At 48.0% G+C, this 22,025-nt stretch overlaps 1 protein-coding gene across 1 annotated transcript in view; it reads right to left on the reverse strand.

Annotated features, from left to right (window-relative positions):
- ADAMTS7 (ADAM metallopeptidase with thrombospondin type 1 motif 7) overlaps positions 1–22,025 on the reverse strand; it is a 168,891-nt gene that overhangs the window by 26,998 nt on the left and 119,868 nt on the right. Inside the window, 4 exon segments of the mRNA XM_020975991.2 lie at positions 1–1,218; positions 4,746–4,959; positions 6,089–6,215; positions 20,670–20,811. Coding sequence (XP_020831650.2) covers positions 1–1,218; positions 4,746–4,959; positions 6,089–6,215; positions 20,670–20,811 — 1,701 coding nt within the window.

Here is a 22,025-nt window from a genome sequence, read left to right on the forward strand (position 1 = left end):
GAAAGGATGATGACTTCTGTCCTTGGCGCACTCGAGGGAACAGCAGAAAGGAATGGCCCCGACTAGTAGCCTGGGGAGGTGGGAGAGCCAGATTGGGCTCATAGGGAAAGTGAGGGGACACAGGGGTTGTTGTACTATCCCCTGAGGCTGCTGTCTCCCCAGGAAACTTCTTGCCGTCATCATCAGGTGCCACGTCCAGCACTTCCCAGAGCAACGAGTCAGGGTCTTTTTCAGAGGCCCCGGTGGGGACATACGTGTCACTGTCATCCTTGCCACCAAGAACGCCGGGCCTCCGATGGGGGCATCTTCTCCATGGGCCTCTCCTTTGCTTTTAGTGGTGTTGGTTCTCTCCCTGTCTGTCTCTACAGGTGTCATCGGGGGTGAGGTGGGTAAAGAAGGGGATAGAGGGAAGGAAGCTGAGAATGCTGGGTCCTTTTTAGAGGCATTGTCTGTCATGGGGCCTTCTGGGGATTTGTCCAGGAAGAGATTAGAGTAGCTATTTGTAGAACTTGGCTGAGGACCTGGGAAATCTTCTGGAAGTACCGTCTCTGGGTCCTTCTGTCCCTGGCTGGGACCGAAGGGTATCAAGGTGGGGGTGGGGGTGGAAGGGAGAGGTCCAGTTGTGAAGCCCACAGACCGCTGGCCATCAGTCTTCATGACTTCCTCCTGAGCTGGGATGTGCTGGGTTGTGGGGCTCTCTGGACCCGCCTGGTCCTCACCCTGTGAGCGGGGAGGTGCGGCCAGGGGCGTTTCATCAGATGTGCCCCAGCCCTCGGGTCCTTCATCAGTGCCCCCACCAATCTCCTCACTTGGCTTGTCCCGATCCTCAAAGGGGCTGTTGGAGAGATCCTCATGAAAGTTGATGAAGTTGTAATCGTAGTAGAAATCATCCACAAAGATGTTGCCTTTCTTGTCATTGAGTGAGAAGTCATCCTCGGTGATGATGTTGGAGTCCTGGGGGCCAGGGGCACCAGGTGCCAGTGGTTCGAACGGAGGAATGTGGTTGCTGGGAATAAACTCAATCTCGTTGAAGAGCTCCCTGCTTGAGGAACCGCTTCCTGACCACTCCGGGACGGCCTTCTCGGGCATCCAGGGACATGGCGGCAGGGAACAGGCTGTCTCTGAGATGGGCCTCTGGGTGGTATCACACGGGGCTCCTGTGTCATTGGTGCAGATCACCGGCCGGCTGTGTGTGCCCGTCCCACAGCTCACAGAACACTAGGAGAAAGAAAACATTTCAGGAAGTGGTGTGGGATAAGACGGCCACGTGGAGGTCACCGGCCTCTCTCTGCTGCCTCCATCTTACTCACCCACACACCTAGGCAATTAATAGCACCATCTGTTTTTGCCCTCAAGCCAAGCACTCCCCAACACAAGATTGTGTAAGTTCCATCACCTCCAGGAAGCCTTCCCTGATTATGTCTTCCCATTCAGATCTGCCCCTTCCCTGACCCCCTCGGGCAGTGACTCATTTATAACCAGTCTTACACATGGTCATACACTCTCCTAAGTTCTCTCATGTTTTCATTAGTATAAATCTTGAAATGAGACCATGAAATAAATTCCAGGGGCATCATAGACCCCTTCATCCCAAACAAGAGGCACCCCCTGGTTCGAGGACAAGGTCAGAACAGGTCAGCTTCTGAAATGGAAGCTAAGACAAATCCACGTGAAAGACACAAGATTGGCCAACGGTAGTGATGTCTTCCCTGCCAAGGATTTCATAGGTTTAGGAGGGCTGGAGGGGATCGCAGAGGCCTTTCAGCCCCACCCCTCCCCATTTGGTGGACAAGGAAACTGAGACCCACAAGGAGGAAATGACTTGCCCAAAGTCACCCATCAAAGAGCTGGGATTTGAACTCAGGGCCACTGACTCCTGACCCAGCTCTCTTGCTTAGCCTAAGAGATGGCTTCTAAGTGGGGCTGATGAATCATGGGATCTCAGAGACAGAGGTGAATTCAGGGGTTATATCTTCTAAACCTTATCAGAACAGGAATCCCCTCTACAAAATCCCAGAGCAGGGAACATTGCATATCCCAGGCTTTCTTGGGAAGACATCAAACCACTGAGAACTTAATCTCAAGGAAACCATCAGGCAGACCTCATATAAAGTCAGGCGTTGGGGTTGGGGTTGGGGGACTGACAAGAGATGCTGAGAAAGGGAAGGTCGAGACTTAAGCATGTGCCCATCTGTCCTCGGCACCATCCACAGCCCTGAGGAGAGACAGGATCTTACATCAGTGACCAACCCAGATTGCAGCAGGACAAATCTCCCTAGAGTGGAAAAGGGTGAGGTCCCAGGCTCTATGCACCTGTGCCCAAAAAGCATTATGCATTTCATAAATAATTGTTGGTTAATAATAATACTTCACATTTATATAACTCAATAAGGTTCTCTCATTTGTCCTCACAATTGTATTATCATCTCCATTTTACAAATGAGAAACTGAGGCTGTCAGTGGTAAAGAGACTTGCCCAAGGTCATGCAGCTAGTAAGTGTCTGAGTCAGGATTTGAACTGAGATCTTCCTGACTCCAACTGGTCAACATTCTAACCATTGTGCGACCTAGCTGGGTGACTGATAAGAGTTCTTGAGGTATTGCCCTGGAGTCATTAATTATTGCTGTCTGCCTCAGTTTCCTCATCTGTTAAATGGGGATAACAATAGCACCTACATCCCAACATTGTTATGTAGATAAAATGAGATAATATTTGTAAAGCGCTTTACAAACCTTAAAGTAATATAGAAATACTGGCTATTAGTGTTTGGTAAAAAGGGAGGGTTGAATCTGTGCAGGAGTTCCTAAACTTTTTTTTGTGTCATGAGCCTTATTAGTAATCTGGTGAAACCCTGGCCTGTGGACCTTTCTCAGGATAATGTTTTTTTAGGTGGCACAGTAGATGGCTGCGTCTGGAGTCAGGAGGATTTGAGCTCAAATCTAACCTGAGATTTGACCCAGCCATATGATTCAGAGGAAGTTATTTAATTGCTATCTGCCTCAATTTCCTCAACTGTAAAATGGAGATAATAATAGCACTTCCCTCCCAGGGCTGTTGTAAAGGTCAAATGAGAAAATACTTGTAAAAGTGCTTTGCTCATAGTGCCTGGGACATAGTAGAGGCTCAATAAATGCTTATGCCCTTCCCCTTGGGAACCCCCTGAAATGGGTCCCTTGGGATCTGTGGACCCGAGGTTGAGAATCCTCTGACCAGAGGGTATCTAAGGTCCCTTTCAGCTTGGAATCAATGATCCCATGACCTGTTATGCAGACAGACATATTTCTCACTGAGCCATCTCGATTCTGTTTTGGTTGGAGAGAAGGTGTAAATAATATGCAAACATTTTAACTCCACATCTCTCTGTTTAAGAGAAGAAATTGCCACCTGGAGCATCAATTCGTGAGGAGGTGGTCACCTTTGTCTGAGTCTAATCACCTTTGGTGGATCTGATAAAACTGGGGCAGCTAGGTGGTGCAGCGGATAGAGCACCGGCCAGATTCAGGTGGACCTGAGTTCAAATGCGGCCTCAGACACATAACACTTACTAGCTGTGTGACCCTGGGCAAGTCATTTAACCCCATTGCCTAGCCAAAAAAACAAAAACAAAAACTGAGTTCCTAGGACTGCAGAGCTGAGGGGTGGTGCTGGGCCCAGGCCAGGGCCCAGACTGAATGCCAAACAACTAGGGCCTTGGATACGTCTGGTGCAGAGCTGAGGCGCAAGCCCTTAAAAATATCTTTTATTGGTGTTTTCCCTTCACGTCAATCACTGCCATTTCCCAAAACCAATTCCTATAACAGACCCATGTCTAGTAATAAAGACATCAGGTTAAGACAAACAAGGCTGCCTAATGACTGACTATATCTGACCGCATTTCTGAGTGCATGTCTCACACGGGGACTGTTACCCACCACCATCTTGGAATGTAATTAACTGGTGCTATCCAGGGCCTGGAGCCCAGGCCTCCCAGCTGAACTCGCTGCCACTACCACTAACTCCCTGGTGTCTACAAAAGGAAGATCACCTACCAGCTCTCAACCCAGTACCCTCAAAGCTTAGTACAGTGCCTGGCACATAGCAAGCACTCTATAAATGTTAGCTATTAGCGTTACTCTTAGAAGGTGGGGTGTCAACCTATGGCTGGACACATTTCTACTTGCCACTCCACTAGTCCCAGTGATTCAGCTGCTGTCTTCCAGTCCCTTTCTGCTGACACCCCTCCCTGGGCTCAGCTCAATCCTATCCTAAAGGAGAGATTAACAGGGACATTCCAGGCTCTAAAGGAATGGAGATAGCCTTCACCTATCACAACATTCTATACCGGCAGACCCTCCCCTGATACATGTTAGCTGCACAGCCCTGGCCAAGTCACAGAACCTCTCTGAGCCTCAGTTTCCTCATTTGTAAAAGGAGGGGGATTAGACAGATTAGACTTCCAGCTCTGGATCCATGAGTCTCTCACCATCACATCACTTTACATAAACTTAAGGTTTGCAAAGCACTTTTTAAAAAATAACTGGGAGAAAAGTAACATGAGATACCGCTGAGATCCAGAGAAGCCCCTTCGACCCACGGCCTGTAGGTGTCAGGGCTGGGATCCAAATCCAGGTCACCTGACTCTGAGCTAATCACTCCTTCCACTGTACATAGCCCTCGGGGGGCCTGGATTCTGCCCGTGGGGGACCCTGCATCATCTCCAGAGCCTCCCTTGTTTCCAGGACATCTGGGAAAGTGCCTGACTCACCTCTGACCAGTTGCCCACTTCCCAGGAGGATGGGCAGGGGTTGTCTTCATTACAGGATGTGGTGACCTCTGGCTTAGGCATGGGATGGCAGTCCTCGGGGCGAAGGGCCCTCTGCTCATCCGGTCCGACACTCTGGATGCAGAGGACGGTCCTCAGGGCCAGGCCTCCGGGCCCACATGTCTTGCTGCAGCTCTGCCATTCCCCAGACCACCACCTGGAGATGAGAAGGGATCCCGGGCAGGCAGAGAGAAGGAAGAGTAAAGCCCTGAAGTGGGACCAGGAGCAGCCTGGAAAACCCCCAACATCAGATGGATGTCCCCTCGCCTCAGTAGTGTTTCCCACCATCATTCTCTAGGGGCTTGCTATCTCTTCCTACAACCCCCCTGCCCATTTTACAAAGTGTAAATCTTGGGCCTGGTGTTACTGCATGATTCACCCAAGGTTGTGGAGCCAATTAATGGCAGGGCTGGGACGTCAACCTAAGTCTTATCCCCATCTCTCTCTCATTCTCTCCTCTCTTTCTCCACCATCTTCTCCCCATCCTCCCTCTCTTTTGTTCTTTCTCCTCCCCCATCTTCTCTTCTTCTTTCTCTTTCCCTCCCCCATCTTCTTTCTCTGTCTCTCTCTCTCTCCTCTTCTGACTCAGTAGAATAAACCGATGGTATGAGTTAAGTAGCAAGGCAAATCAGCACCCTTCCCTCCCGTACTTGGTGGCAATCTTCTCTCCATCCCTGGTCTCTGGACTCTCCTGTGTACATGCCTTTTCTGCATTTCATCCCCCATGCCAGAAATGGACCCACCCTAGCTCCAGCTATTAAATTCTCTCTCTCTCTCTTCTCAAGGTTTCTCTGGGCTCCATCTCCTCCACGTGGTCTTCCTTGATTTCCCAATCCCAGCCGTAAGTGGCCTCCCATAACCCTTTGCCCAGTGCCTCTTCTTGGGGCGCATCTCCCTTTCCCTGCATTGCATTTATCTGGACACACATCTTTCCCCCATTAAGTTTCTAAAATCAGGACCTGCCATCTAGCTCTCTTTGCATTTCCTCTAGGGCTTAGAGAAGCACCCCAAACATGTTAAGAGCATAATGTTTAAAGGAACTGAAGTTATACAAAGGTATACACGTAGAAACCTAAAGAGGTGTTATTAGATGGGACCTGGTAGGATGGACAGAGGCAGGGGGAGGACCCCTTTCCAGGGCTCAGAATCACAGAATTCAGAGTTGGAAGAAACATCAGGGGCCAAATCCAAGCCCCCATCACAGAGCTGAGAAGGGGACTCTTTGGGTGTTGGGGGGAAAGGGCAGGAAAAGGGCTGATGTAGGAGGTGGGGTAGGGAGGCATCACCTGGCTGGGCAGGGCTCCTGGCTACAGTTCTTCTGTCTGTCATCCGGCCTGGTCAGGGCATCGCAATGCCGCTCCTCCACAAGGCCCGCTAGCTTCTCCACGCAGTGTACGGCCTGTCTCTGCACCCCTAAGTGAGGACACACTGTGTGCATATGTATGTTGGGGCGACAGAGGACAGCTAGCATGTCCCCCTTGAGTCTTCTTTCCTCCAGGCTAAACGTCTTCCAGGGTCTCTCAAGGTCTTTCTCTATTGCTGGTCCATTTCTTCTGCAAGAGGTCTTTCCATGTGCCCTTCTTATATTCCACCCCCTCCCTGCCACAGCCTTCATTTTGAGATCAGCTCTCATCTGCTCAACATATATTTCCTATGAACCTAGTCATTTGTACGTTGTCTCCCCCACTGGTCTGGGATCAACTTGAAGGGTAGGCCTGATTTTGACTTTCTTTGTATCGCTAGCACTTAGCACAATGCCTGGCAATAGGTTCTTTTCTTAAATTTAAGATTTTATTTTTTTCTCAATTACATGTAGAACAATTTTAACATTCTTTTTTCAAATTTGAGTTCCAAATTCTCTCCCTCCCTCCCCTCCCTTCCTCCCTCATTAAGAAGGCAAATAATTGATACAGATCATACATGTGGCACATAAGTTCTTAATAAATTCTTGTTGACTAATTGCCAGGCTGCTATGGCATTCTATTGACTCCAGTCCATCTACTCTACTGTCAAAATGATCTTCCTAAAAGAAAGCTCTAGACCACATCACCATCTTACTCACTGAACTCCAATGTCTATCACCTGCAGAATCAAATATGATATTCTCCATTTATCATTTAAAGCCCTTCATAACCTGCACCCAACATTTCCAGTCTTCTTATACTTTCCCCTCTTCTCTGTGGATTATTTATCATTTATTAATTAATGCTGGAATCCAGCTTTATGGGATTAGAGGCTGCCCGCACCCAGAAAGTCTCCTGACCTCAGTAACTCTCTAGGAATGCTGAAGATGGCTACAAAGAATTTGGGGCTTCCCCGGGTCCTGTCCACCCAAGTTTGTGTTTGGGTTCCCTACATGTGATTCACATGTGACTTGTGTGTGAATGTCTATGTCAAAATCCTATATGATACAAACTTTTCAGAACCTGGGTGAGGGGGCCACCCCTTCTTTTTGGCTCTCTCTCTTTAATGACTTAATCACTTCCTTTTTAAAACTATTTACATTTTGGAGATTTGGCCTTAAGAACAACCCCTCCCCCCCCATACTCTGTGATCCAGTGATGTTGGCCTCCTGGCTGTCCTGCCAATAAGACCCTCCATCTCTTGGCCCAGGGCGCTTCCTCTGGCTGTCTTCCACATCTGGAATGCTCTCCCTCCTCATCTGCCCCCGGGTTTGCCTAACTTCCTTCAAGTCCCAGCTAAAATCCCACCTTCCAAGAGAAGCCCTTCCCAGCCCCTCATCCTATGCATTTTTAGGGACCCCTGGGGGTGGTTCATGGGCTTAACCAGACAGCCCAAAGGGCTCATGACCCAAATAAAGGTTAAGATGCCCTGATCTAAAACCAATGACACTGTGCCTGGAGCCTGCTTGCTTGTCTTTTGTTCATGCAGGCCACTCATGTGCTCTTCCCCACTCCTCCTCCAGGCTCCACTGGGTGAGACCCTGAAAATGACCCAGCTAGGTTCCCTCCCTGGCCACCAACTTCAGCTTTCAGGTGCCCAGGGGCTAGGCCTGTCAGGGGAACAGTGGTTTCTTTGCGTCCTGCTTAGGAGAAGGGAATCTGAAACTTGATCCCTGGGCAGAGGCAGGGCAGGAAGGAACAGGAAGATAGGGGAGGACCCTTGGTATGTTGCTCCCTCTGGTCAATGTAGAGTAGAGGTGAAGGGTGAGAAATGAGGCTGGGAGCTTGAAATGGCAATGAACAATCTAGATGATAAGAGTCTAGACCTAAAGGAGGGCTTACAGATTATCTAGTCCAACACCCTCATGTTACAGGGGAGGAAATTGAGGCCCAGATACGTTGAGGGACTCGCCCAAGGCCACACAGTTAATAATACTAGGCAACATTTTTGTAGTACTTACTATATGCTGATACTATGCTAAACGCTTTTTTAAGCATCCATTTTTTGGTCCCTCCCACCTCCTCCCATACACCGAGGCAGAAAGAAATAGAGATATAGAAACCTTGGGTGGCATGAGTACAGAAATAGAAACCCACTCCCACATCGGCGATGTCCAAACAGGAATGACTTATTCTGCATCTAATTAGATGGAACTTCAACAGGGAAAAGTTTAGTGTCTTGAGTTCCAAAAATTGATTTCTCAAGCATAACATGGGGGGAGGCAAGGTTAAGAAGCTATTTGCCCAAAAAAGATCTGGGGGTTTTAGTGGACTGCAAGCTCAGTATGAATCAGCAGCGTGATAGGTAAGCCAAAAGAAAGTTAATTTGATCTTGTGCTGCATTGAGAGGTGCAGCTATTGGGAATGAGGAAGTGAGAGCGTGTCTGTCCTCTACCCTGGTCGGGAGTACCCTGGGCACCACAGGCTAAGCACATTGAGTGGTAAGCTGAAGAGCAACTAGAGGAGAGAACCCAGGATGGGGAAAGGTCACATCATATAAGGGTCACTGAGAGAAGACTCAGGGGACACATGTTAGAGGTAGCTAGATGGTGCAGCAGAAAGAATGCCTCACTTGGGCTCAGGAAGACCCAAGTTCAAATCTGGCCTCAGATACTTGCTAGCTGTGTGATCCTGGGTAAGTCACTTAACCGCTTTGTGCCTCAGTTTCCCCACATGTAAAATGGATATAATAACATAATAACCCACCTCTCAGGGTTATTGTGGGGATCAAATGAGATGATTTTTACAAAGCTTTTAGCACAGTGTTGGGCACATAGCAAGTTCTTAATAAAGCCTTCCTTCTTCCCTCTTTGTGCCTCAGCTTCCCCATCTATAAAATGGGAATAAGAATAGCACCTTCCTTCCGGGGATGCTGTGAGGATCAAACGAGCTGACCGTGAAGCACTTAGCTCAGTGCCTAGTGCACAGGAAGTGCTTCACTAAGCCTTCCTTCTGGCTGCTTTGTGCCTCAGTTTCCCCACCTGTAAGATGGGGATAAGAATAGCACCTTCCTCCCGGGGATGTTGTGAGGATCAAACGAGCTGACCGTGAAGCACTTAGCTCAGTGCCTAGTGCACAGGAAGTGCTTCACTAAGCCTTCCTTCTGGCTGCTTTGTGCCTCAGTTTCCCCATCTGTAAGATGGGGATAACAATAACACCCACCTCCCAGGGACGTTGTGAGGATCAAATGAAATAACACATACACAGTGCTTTGCAAACCTTCAAGGGATACAGCAATGCGGGCTATCGTTATTCTGATGGTTGTCTCAGTATCTGAAAGGCTGTCCTACGCGTGGCCCCAGAGGGTAGACTCCAAAGGGTGGAAGCTCCAAAGGGGCAGATTCACGCTGGTGATGGGGAAAAGACTCCTAATGAGAGGAGCTGTTCACGGGCAGAATGGGCTGCCTCTGGAAGTGAAGAGTCCTCCATCATGAGAGCTCTCCAAGTCAAGGCCAGACAAGCATCGTCAGGCAGATCGTGGAGAGAAGGCATCTTCAGGCAGGACCAGAGGGCTGCTAAGGTCCTTTCCAATTCCCCAAATTCTGTTATTCTAGGACAGAGATCAGCTGCGCCCCAGGAAGGGTGGGGAACTCAATAATAATTAATAATTTTGTTGTCATGCAGTCACTTTTCAGTTGTATCTGACCCTATTTGGGGTTTTCTTGGTAGAGATAATGGAGTGACTTGCATTTCCTTCTCCAGCTCATTTTATAGATGAGAAAACTGAGGCAAACAAGGTTAAGTGACTTGCCCAGGGTCACACAGCTGGTAAGTTTCTGAGGCTGGATTTGAACTCGAGTGCTTAATTCATATTTGCTGATTCACTCTTTCTTTCTTTCTTTCTTTCTTTCTTTCTTTCTTTCTTTCTTTCTTTCTTTCTTTCTTTCTTTCTTTCTTTCTTGGCAATTGGGGTTAAGTGACTTTCCCAGGGTCACATAGCTAGTAAGTGTCAAGTGTTTGGTCTGAGGCCAGATTTGAAGTCCTCCTGACTTCAGGGCCGATGCTCTGTCCGCTATGCCACCTAGCTGCCCCTTCACTATTTCAATTACATTCAAAATGTCACAGTGCTGTGAAAGTATACAGACTATTCTAATAGTCTGAATGAATGAATGACTTTAAAAACATTCACTGGGTGCTTACTAGGAGCACGTGCTTGGGCAAGGTGCTGTGTGTGGGTTCTGCCCGCAAATATCATACCTGTGGCTCCCAAAGGTGGAGAGCCTGTCTCATGGTCAGACTAAGGGCTCCCCTGGTCTACAGATTTCACCTTCTCAGTTGCTTACATCAAGCTGAAATCCAGCCCACACCCTCTCCTCATACCTAGATCTGTTCTCCAGGGTAATAAAGAATAAATTCCCTATGAGTGTTCTTCAATTACTCAAGCCAGCTTTCACGTCCTGCTTGAGTCTCCTTCCACTGATCTTTATCTGCTGTGATCTCCAGTTCCCTCGCTGTCCTGGTCCTCCCAGCTGCCCTCCATAATACCCACACAGGACCTTGACGTGGCTGGGGCATGGGGTGGTTGCTGATGAGACCTCAAAGGGCAGCCTTGCTTGCCCGGCTTCCATCAGGAACACTTCATGCAAGAGCCTCAGAGAGCCTGACCCCTTCCCTGGGCCCTTCCTGTGCCCCTGGTTTCTTCCCAGTGCTGACCTCACCTCCAACACCACTCTCCCGGGTGACCTTCGCCTAGAACCGTTGGGTCGCTGGAACACAATGGTTCACATCTGCTGCTCTATTGGCTTTGCCCATGAGTATGACTGTTTATATAGGAAGCATCTGCTCAAAGACTCAAAAGTTTCTATAATTGGCCTGTTGTTCTTCTTTACCTAGGGAAACACTCAGGATGACCAGCACCATTTCCTTTCCATTATAAACATCTGACACATTTCTATAGCTTCAACAGGGTGCTGGAGGGCTTGGGTTCAAATCCCAGCTCGGTGACTTACTACCTGTGTGACCTTGGTGAGCCATTTCTCCTCCTCTGGATGCGTTTCCCTCACTGGAGATTGTACCAGATGGACTCTATGGACGCATACCCAAACACGCAGAGGTAAACACGTCCACTCGCTCCCCACACATTAATTACCCTCATGGCTTATGCCATCTCCCCAGCTGGATTCCGATGGCTGAACAGATGCAGAAGGGCCACGTGGCCGGAGTGGCTGAGAGGTTTCTTAATTTCATTTTGATTCAGCTTTGGACAGCTCGCAAACATTTTTCAGATTCCCTACTAGGCCTGGGCAGGAAGTCCTGAGAGGTTTCTGAGAATCAACTAAGATGACCAGTTTCCAGGTCCAGGCAGTTCCCGGCTGACTTGATGTAATCCCACTCATGGGAAAAGAACCACAGAGATTATCAAAGCCAACACAGAAAGAAATCTAGAGCAGGGGGCATTAGAACATAAATCACAGCATGTTGGAGCTCTGAGGGTCTTTCTTGACCCTTCCCTACTTAAGCTATCCCAACCTAAGCCTTGTCAGCCCACCCTCCCCAGCATCTCTCCCGATCCATTGGTCTCCTTCCCTCTCATACGGCCTCTGCTTTTGTTCAGAATTTCATCCGGACATTAGAACAGCCTCCTAGGTGGCCTCTTTGCCTCTAATCTTCCCCCTCTCTAATTCATCCTTCACAGAGGTTCCAGACTGACATTCCTGAACACAGATCCACTCAAAAACTCTCAATGGCTTCCTCCTGCCTCTGAGCTAAAACACAAAATCCTCAGCCTGGAATCTAGAACCTTCACCGTCTGGACCCCACTGACCTTTCCAGTCCTGTTTCATAGAACTTCCCTTCACATGGTCACCTCACCAGTCAAACAGGCCTGCTAGCTGCTTTCCCTGCTTGATATTCCATTTCCCACCACAGTGCTTTCCTATATCTGAAATGTACTTCCTCCTCACCTCCACCATCTACAATCCTTGGCTTTCTTTAAAGGACAGCTCTGGTATGGCCTCCATATATACATGCATACCATCTACAATCCTTGGCTTTCTTTAAAGGACAGCTCTGGTATGGCCTCCATATATACATGCATACCATCTACAATCCTTGGCTTTCTTTAAAGGACAGCTCTGGTATGGCCTCCATATATACATGCAATCATACAAGGCCTCCTAGTTAGGAGACCTCTCTCCTCTTGAAGTGACTTACTATCTTTGAACTTATTTATGAACATGTAGGATATCCCAACTGAATGTAAGGCTCCCTGTGGACAGGCAATGTTTTTTACTTGGAACCCTCTGTGCCTAGCACAGTATTGGGCACATATATCAGGTGCTTAATATATGCTGGCTGAATTGAGGTGAGCAAGGGTCAACTGAGGAATGCAAACTCTAAAGGATATAGGATCTCAGGGATAAGACAGAGAGATCCCCATCACCTGTGGTGATCAGGGAAGACTTAGGAGGTCTGAGCTGAGTCTCCCATGATGGAAGGATTCAGAAGCAGGAGAGAGGGGGAAGCCAATTTTACAGAATCCCAAGATTATAAGGGACATGAGAGACCATTGGGTTAAATGGATCCTGAACAAGAATCCCCACTCCAATACGTCCAGCCAGTGGTCATCCGGCCTTTGGTTGGAAAACTCCAACGAAGAGCCATCCACTACCCCCTGGAGCCACTCAGTGTGCCTTTGCACAGTTCTCATTAGGAAGTGTTCCCATAAATCAACCTGAAATGCTCTCAGTGAATGAGAACAACATGGTGAATTCTAGGGATGGCGCCTCTAGCTAGAATGGAATGCAATAATAATTACCATTTATATGCTAAGTGCTTTATAATTATTTTCTCAATTGATCCTCATAGCAACCCTGGGAGGTAGGTGCTACTATTGTCTCCATTTTACAGATAAGGAAACTGAGGCAGACCAGTTAAGTGGCTCACCCAGGGTCACACAGCTAGTAAGTGTCTGAAGCTGTATTTGAACTCAGGTCTTCCTGGATCCAGGCCTGGTACTCCACCCACTGCACCACCTAGCTGCTGCCCATGAAATGGAAGAATAGTGTGCTGGGGCCAGATTATGGTGAGCCTTGAATGACAAAGTAAGGAGGCTAAACTCCTTAGCCTGGTATTGAAAAGGGATAAGCTTGACCTTCACCCACAGTGCCTTGCTCATAGGTGCTTAAGAAACATTTGTGGATTAAGGACTAAGCTTGCCTCTGAAGAGGAGATGAGGACCCACACCTTATGGACAAGGTACCTTGCCAATGCTGTCAGGCTAGACTGTTTTGATGAGCTGCTTCCCCATCCCTTTCATTCATTCATTCATTCATTCATTTATTACAAGGGATGGTTCTCTGGGCAGGGGAGAAGGAAGTGAAGGTGATGTAAGGAGAAGCAATGTCATCTAATGGGTAGAGCTGAGGACCTGGAGTCAGGAGGACCTGAATTCAATTTCTGCCTTGGCACTGACTAGCGATGTAACCCCAGGCAAGCCACTTAACCCAGCTGCTTCAGTTTTCTCATCTGTAAAATGGGGGGGTAATAATAGCATCTACCTCCCAGGGTTGCTGTGCGGCTCAGATGTAATAATATATGTAAAGTCCTCTGTAAAGCTCAAAATGCTCAATAAATACCATTATCATTATGTAAAAACAAAAGATATCCTTTTTAAAATAAAAAAGGAATACTCTCCTTCCCCTAATAAATAAGCATTTATTGAATTGATTGAAGGTTCTGATCCTTGATTAAACAAGGAAGAAGTCTTAACTTAAATTCTAATAGTGAGAATGAACTGAGGGGGGACAGGAGCTGGCCATCCTGCATCTTACCGTAAGGGCACAGGCACCCAATTGTGAGGCAGCTAGTTAGAGGTACAGGTGGATAGAGGCTGTGGCCAGGGCCCAGAGACCATATGGAGAACTCCCTCACCACCTTGGCCTTGTCCACACAAGGAAACAAGCAGCCCCTAACAATAAGCAGAGACAGAGGAGTATTCATGCTTGCATTTCTAAGGTAGGCTAGGCTGAGTCAGGAGACTCCGAGCGCCGCTGGGTCTATTTCTGGCCCCCTTATGATAACAAGTGCTGCCAGTGTACCCAGTGGATATGCAAATCTGTTTCCACTTTTAGAATGAAAATAAGCTGCCTAGACGGCTCCGAACAAACTCTCCAGAAGGGGAGCTCTCAGTGGGTGAGGAACCGAACTTTGTTCTAATCTGGTCACAGCCCAGAAGACACATAATAGTCCACATTCATAAAAAGCTTTTCTTTTTGTCATTTACTTCTGATGATAACCCTGAGGCAGGTATTAATGGTATAACTTTTGTTGTTCAGGCTGTCTGACTCTTTGTGACTCCTTCTGAGGTTTTCTTGGCAAAAATACTGATGTGGTTTGCTATTTCTTTCCCAGCTTATTTTACAAATGAGGAAACTGAGGCAAACAGGGTTAAGTGACTTGTCTAGGGTCACCCAGCTAGTAAGTGTCTGATGCCAGAATTGAACTCAAAAAGATGAGTCTTCCTGACTCCAGGCCCCACATTCTATCCATTGCCACAATGGTACACTACTCATAGTAATAATAGCGAACATTTTTATAGAGCTTTAAGATCTGCAGAGCGCCATGCACATACTTCATTTGATCCTCACAATACCTCTGAGAGTTAAGGGCACTTATTAGCCCCATTTTGCAGGTGAAAAACCTGAGGCAGAGAGGTTAAGTGACTTGCCCAGGGTCACATAGCTATTAAGGTTGGATATGAACTCTGGTCTTCCTGATTACAACAACAGTGCTCTGCCTACTGAACAACCTAGCAGTCTACTACAGGTACTACAGGTATTATTCCTAGTTTTTAGTTCAGTGACTTGCCCAAGGTCACACGACTGGTGTCAGAGGTAGGATTCAGACTCCAGGTCCAGGGCTCCTTCTCCTGCCTATGGTCCCATCCATTCCTTTATTCCACAAGCATTTATTAAGTACTTATTACATGCCAGACACGCTGCTAGGCAAGGAAGGTACAAAGACAATAAGCAAACAGTTCCTGCCCTCAAAGCGCTAATATTCTATTTGTGGAAACACAGTAAGACAGAGATCTAGATCTGGAAGGAAACTGAAAGTTCATCTAATCGAGTCCCCTCATTTTAGAGCTGAGGAAACTGTCTGTCTAAGCTCACAGAATCAGCCATTCATTTAACAAACATTTATTGGCATTTTCACGCAAACAACTCATTTGTCTCTGCTAACGAGAGTGGGATCTGGCATAGAATTTCCTTTTGCTGATTCCTCCGCCTCCTGAAGGAAGAAAGGACAGCGAAGACAAGTCCTGAAATGATGAACTGCTCTGCTTCGGGCAGAGAGAGAACTCGAGCACAAGTTGAGATAAATGAGGGCCACCCCACACGTCTATATCACGGCCCTCTCCTGAGCTTGTGACTTGTTTCCCAAACTGCTCATGTATTTCCTCTTTCCGTCCAGGCGGTCTGTAATCTATTCTGATGGCAACACCACTTCTTGGCTTTGCCTCTACAAAACAATTTCCGAACATCTCCATTGCGACTCTTCTCCCACCATTCTAGGTGCCCTCTTTGGCATCCAGCTTGCTGGATACATGTGGCTAGTGTTTTCCTTCTCCCTCCCTCCTTTTCCTCACTGCTTTTCAGTCTCAAGCCCTTTTGTCTAGATTTGCAGGACGTATTCTTTGTTCATTGTATTTCATCCCTGGCCAGGACCCCGTTATTCCTGTGTTATAAGCCAGAGGCCATAGATCAGGTGTAAGGGCCACTCACCTCCCCGCATAGTTTTCTGACGAGCTGCTGTCTCACTCACACCTCCCCCACCTTGTTTTCAAAGTGGATTTTTGGGAACCCAAGCACAACGTAGCACATTTACTCCTTGTAAATCCCAGTCTCTCCTGTTCTGTTCAGGTACCGGAGTGGTGTCTCTCAGACCCAGATCTGACCATATCACTTCCTTACTCAAGAACACACAATGGCTCCTTCTTGCTTTTAGGATGGATAGAATATGGACTCCTCAGCCTGGAATTTAAGGTCCATCCCAGTCCAGCTCCCAGCCACCCTTCCGGCCTCACTTCATGCTCCTTCCCTTTGGCCGTTCTCCTCTGGCTCTCCTGTTCTACTTGATCTGCCATCTCTGTGTCTTTGCACAGGCAGTGTGCCCCCCTCTGGAAGGCTCTCACTCATCAGAGTAAACCCGAGCAGACTTTTAAGCACAGCATGGGCACTACCTGCTATATGAGGCCTTTCCCGATTCCCCCCGCTATCTGCATTCTTCCCTTCTTGATGGCAGTATGTCTTGTCTTCGACAGACTTCGCACTGCTCAGTCAGTCAATAATATTTATTAAGCACTTACCACATACCAGGCATTGTGCTAAGTGCTGGAAATACAATGGAAAGCAAAAAGAGTCCCTGCCCACAAGGGGCTCACATGTTTGTATAGAGGCAGTGTGGTGCAGTGGCTAGAGAGCCAGCTCCCCAACCACCTCTGTCACATCTTGGCTGTGCGACCCTAGGCAAGTCGTTTCACTCCTCTGTGTTCTAGTCAACTCTCTAAGACTGTGAGTACTGGAAAGGAGCCAATCCGCCCTGGTGTTTCCCAACCTGGCAGCAGAACTGAAACTCAGATCAGAGGTAGAGCTTCTTCACATATTGTAGAGAATCCTCCCCTCCCCCCACCCCGTAGAATGTAAGCTGCCTAAGGACAAAGATGGTTTCTTTGCTGTTTGTTTTTGTATATCTAGCACAACGCCTGGTATGCAGAAGTGGCTTCATAAATGCACATTGAACTGAATTGTATGATCCCATTTCTTTGATACTTTATGGTTTACAAAGCATTCCCTCCCAAGAGCTCAGTGAGGTGGGTAGCACAAGTATTATTACTGAGAGCTCTCTTCACCCTCATCCATCTCCTAGAGTCTTGCCTTACCTTGTAGAAACTAAGCCTCCATGCCCACTTCTATCACTCCATGCCAAGCTGCCTCAACAGTAAAAGCCAAATGCCCTCTCTCTCTCTCTGTCTCTCTCTCTCTCTCTCTCTCTCTCTCTCTCTCTCTCTCTCTCTCTCCCCCTCCTCACTCTCTCTCTTTCTCTACCTCTACTCTCCCCCATATCTCTCTCTGTCTCTCTCTCCCTTTCTCCCTCCCTTTCTCTTTCTTTCTCTCTCTCTCTCTCTCTCTCTCTCTCTCTCTTCTCTCTCTCTCTCTCTCTCTCTCCCTCCTTCCCTCCTCACTCTCTCTCTTTCTCTACCTCTACTCTCCCCCATCTCTCTCTCTCTCTCTCTCTCTCTCTCTCTCTCTCTCTCTCTCTCTCTCTCTCTCTCCTTCCTTCTCTCCCTCCTCACTCTCTCTTTTTTCCTCTCCCTCTCCCCCCATCTCTCTCTGTCTCTCTTTCCAACCCTCCCCCACACTGTTTCTGTATCTCTTTCTTCACCCCCTCTCTTTTTCTCTCCTTACCTACCTATGCCTCTTCCATAGTCCCAATTCCTAGGCGTGAATGTGGATATCGGGCATCCCCTTAAACAGTGTATGTGGCAGGGCAGGTGGAGAGGTATCCCTGTATCCCTGAGCTTAGGGCAGTGACTGGCACATGATGCTTCATAAACCCTTGGTGCAGGCCTGTACCCCAAAGCCGAGTCAGACCAAAGCTCTGCCATGGCCACAAGGCCTTGCTTGGCCCCAGGCTGGCTGCTGCTCAGGTCAAAGCTTCCGGGAGGGGTCCACAACCTTTCACATGTCAACAACACTTGGCCCCCCACACATGGCCCCACCCCACATTGGCCTCTTGCTGGGGAGTGAGAAGCTGGAATGGGACAGAACCGAGGCCAGCTGGGCTGCTGAGATACGACATGAGGCAGCTGGGGACCAAGGGGCCATGAGGGGAAGCAGCAGATTGGGGGAGAGAGGGCACAAAGTCAGGGAAGAGGGGTAGAAAGGAGCAAGGAAGGAGGGGAGGGCCAACCTGGCCTGGATGTGGAGGAGGAAAGACTCCCATATAAAGATATGGGAGTCGGAGCCAGGCTTCTTAAGCCCACATACATGGCAAATCAATCCTGGGGGGTGCTGTGAGGACCCAGGGTCATGGATTAAGATCCTGGGAGAAGAAGGTAACCAGGGACCAAAGGAGAAGGATGAAGAGAACAAGAGGGGTACAAGGAGTCATCCTAAAGGGAGAAGTTCCAAGGAATTAGGACTCTTGGTTATCCAAGTTTTGTAGATGGGAAATTTTGCCACCAACCAGGAGCAGTCCAGAAACAGAGATGGGCAACAGCAGCTACTCTCAAACGTTCTCCACAAACAAGCATTGATTAAGCACCTACTATGTGCCTGGCATTGTGTTAGGTGCTGGGGACACAAGGACCAAAATGACAGTCTCTGGTCTAAGCTTACATCCTCTAGCGGAGCATCACTGCCTGGGGTGTGGGGTGTGTTGAGATGCTCAAGATTAAGGTCCTCACACTCCCATTCACACAAAAACTTCATGCTTCCCAATTCTGGGGGAGTTGTGGGGGAAAGATAACACACTAGGTCTAGAAGACAGGACCTTGGGTCTCAATTTTGTGCCTCATTATAGAAACCCTGCTGTGGTGAACCCATATGCATCCCTGCATGTATCCGGACCTCCTCCTCTTCTCCTTCCCAACAATTTCTTACCTGTCCTTCGGGGCTCCTCTCAAAACTTACTTGATCTAGGAAGCTTTCCATGATTCACCTCAGCCATCACAGAATCAGACATTAAAGCTGGAGGACCTTAGAAATGTAGTCTATACTCTTCTTCTTTTTTTTTTTTTAGTGAGGCAGTTGGGGTTAAGTGACTTTCCCAGAGTCACACAGCACAGCTAGTGAGTGTTATATGTTTGAGGCCGGACTTGAACTCAGGTCCTCCTGACTCCAGGGCTGGTGTTCTACCCACTGCGCCACCTAGCTGCCCCTATGCCCTTCATTTTATAGACAAAGAAATGAATGCCAATAGATTCAGTAACTTGTCCAAGGTCACACAGGCAGTTACCGGGAAAGTTGGAACTTAAACCAACCAATGAACAATTATGAAGTGCCTACTATGTGTCTGGTTCCATGCTACATGCTGAGATACAAATACAAAAATGAAACAATCCACATTCTCAAGGATAAAATACATTAAGATCACAAAATCCAGACCTGGAAAAGATGTGAGAAATCATCTGAGCCAACTCTGCCATTTATAGATGAAGAAACTACGGCCCAGGGAGGAGTGATTTGCCAGAGGTCACACAGGCAGTAAACTGAAGAGCCGATATTTGAACCAATGACCCTACAAGCATTTATAAAGAACTTACTGTGTGCCTGTGTCTGTGGACTAGATGAGAGATACAATAATGATGATAATAAAAGAGCAACAATAGCCAGCATTTATACAGTGCTTTAAGGATTGCGAAGAACTCTACATAGATAATCTCATTGGACCATCACAACAACCCTGGGAGGTAGGTGCTATTCTTACCCCTATTTTACAGATGAGGAAATTGAGGCAAGAAAGTTTGCACAGGGTCCCACAGCTAGTAAGTGTCCAATAGCTAGCTACTCCTAGCTGCCTACACAGACAAAAATGAAAGTTTGTACTGTTGTAAGGCTTATATTTTATAAGAGAGGCGTTATTTATGTCTTTAAACCCAGGGGACTTTCCAGGAGGCCCTGTCATCCCCTGAAAAGGCTCTCTGAAATGGGCGGCATGAGCAGCAACCTTCAGGGTTGGCCCGTGGCTTTCTTGGGAATCAGCCCAACTAGCTGAAGGTTTTGAGACTCTGACTGAGGAGCCTACCCAATGCAAGCAGCCCCACAGAAGGCAGCCATCCACACTCTCCTCTCCTTAACTGAGATTGGCTTAGAATCCTTGGTGCAGCAGCAGAGGCTTCCGGGTTGGGAGCTGCCTCTAGAGTGACAGCCCACCACAGGCATGCTTCCCCCCACCTGCTCAGATGCTGGCTTAGGGGCTGAGCTTGAGAGGTAGGACACACACACATACACACACACACAACCTGCAAACACAGTATCTGCACAGCTGATTGACACACGCCTAGGGAACATGGCTGTTTATCCTTCTCCATCCAGAAGAAGACCCCATTTATCCCTCTCCTTCCTTGTCTCTTGTCTCTCAGGGACTCCTGTGAAGGCCAGTCTTACCTTTCTTTGTAAATTATCTAGAAGGGTGAGAACTCATCCCCAAGGGGCCTGCAGTCAGGGCTGAGGAGAGGCAGCAGTGACCTGGATTGGAACCCCAGAAGACGGGGTTCAAATCCTGACTCTATGTGACCTGGGGCAAGCCAGATTTACCTCTCGGGAGTCTTAGTGTCTTCATCTATAAGATAAGAAGGGGTCAGGACCCCCAGGCTCTCACCTGTCCAGCTCTCATGTCTTGTGCCAGGCTCTTCCAGAGATCATCTAGCTGACCCCTCTGCCCTTGGTAATTAGCCCAACATCTCAGGACAGTGAGGGTCTGCCCCGTGCCCTCCTTGCCCCAGGCCCCAGTGTCTTACCTGTGCCACAGGTCACAGTGCATTTGGTCCAGGCTCCGTATCGCCAGGAGAACTCAGGAGGTTGGATCTCATTCTCACCGTCTGCCTCCCTCTGGATGGTGTACTGGTAACGTACACCAGGATTGCTCTCTTGGAACAGCAGCTGGAAGGGGAAACCGAGGCAGCGGTGAGCATGCCTAACCACCGATGCCCAGTGGTTGGGGAGGTGGGGAGGATGTTTACGTATGGGGGCAGCCACAGGGCCTGAAGCCACCTTCCAACAGGAGCCGGTCCCCTGGCTCTGGAATGTTTACCAATGGCTCTGTAACCACAGGCTGTGAGCAGAGCCTGCTTGGCTGGATCTAGCAGCCCAGACACCTCGTTAGCAAGCTGGGGGCTTCCTCTCCCTCCCCCTTGTCACCACCAGGGTCCTGGCCTCATCAGCTCACACCCAGATTGCTGCCAGCTGGCATCCCTTATGTCACTGCCTTCTACTTTGGGCTTGTAGGTCCAGGGTAAGGGGGTTCCCCTCACAAGAGAAGTATTCTGGCATAGTGAACAGGGTGTCAGATTTGGAGAAAGGGGACTTAGGTTTGAATTACACCTCAGACACTTACTAGCTGTGTGGCCATGAGCAAGTCATTCAATTTCTGTCTGCCTCAGTTTCCTCAACTACAAAACAGGGATAATAATACACATATTGCCCACTTCACAGGGTTATTGTAAGACCCAAACAAGATAGTGTCTCCAAAGCAACTTATAAACCTTGAAAGCTTTAACAAATACCATCTCTTATCATTAGAGGTCTTTAAATAAAAACTGAATGGCTCCTAGTCTAGGCAGAGGATCTGTATCAAGGATCCTTGTCTTATAGAATCTCACTTTCTTCAAGACTCTGTTCAAGCACCATTCCTTTTCGTATTTTTAAAAATCATTAATTTTTTTTCCAGTTAACAAGCATTTTTTTCTTTCCTTTCTCCCATCAGGAAAAACAAAAACAAAGTCAAGCAAAATAAATTCCCACATTGGTCATGTCCAAAAATGTCCAAGTACTTCTGCATCCCAAGTCCCTCTCCCCTCTGTCACAAGGTGGGCAGCATGCTTCATCTCTGATGCCCTGGAATCATGCATGGATCCAGTACTCCCTTCTACATGTCTGCCACCCTTCCTGATCCCATCAATTGCTAGGACCCTCCCATTCTCACTTACTACCTTGCATCTGGTCTGTATTTATTCACAATATATTTATTCACAATAATATACACATTATACCCTCTGATAGAATGGAAACCGATCACATCAGAAAGGTGATGTCTTGATTTGCAAGTGAATTGGATTTAAGTGAGGGAGGGTCACTTATGTCACCAACCTCACTCT

The sequence above is a fragment of the Phascolarctos cinereus genome, unplaced genomic scaffold (genome assembly GCF_003287225.1).
Source record: "Phascolarctos cinereus isolate Bilbo 61053 unplaced genomic scaffold, phaCin_HiC Scaffold_3;HRSCAF=262, whole genome shotgun sequence".
Classification (NCBI taxonomy): Eukaryota; Metazoa; Chordata; class Mammalia; order Diprotodontia; family Phascolarctidae; genus Phascolarctos; species Phascolarctos cinereus.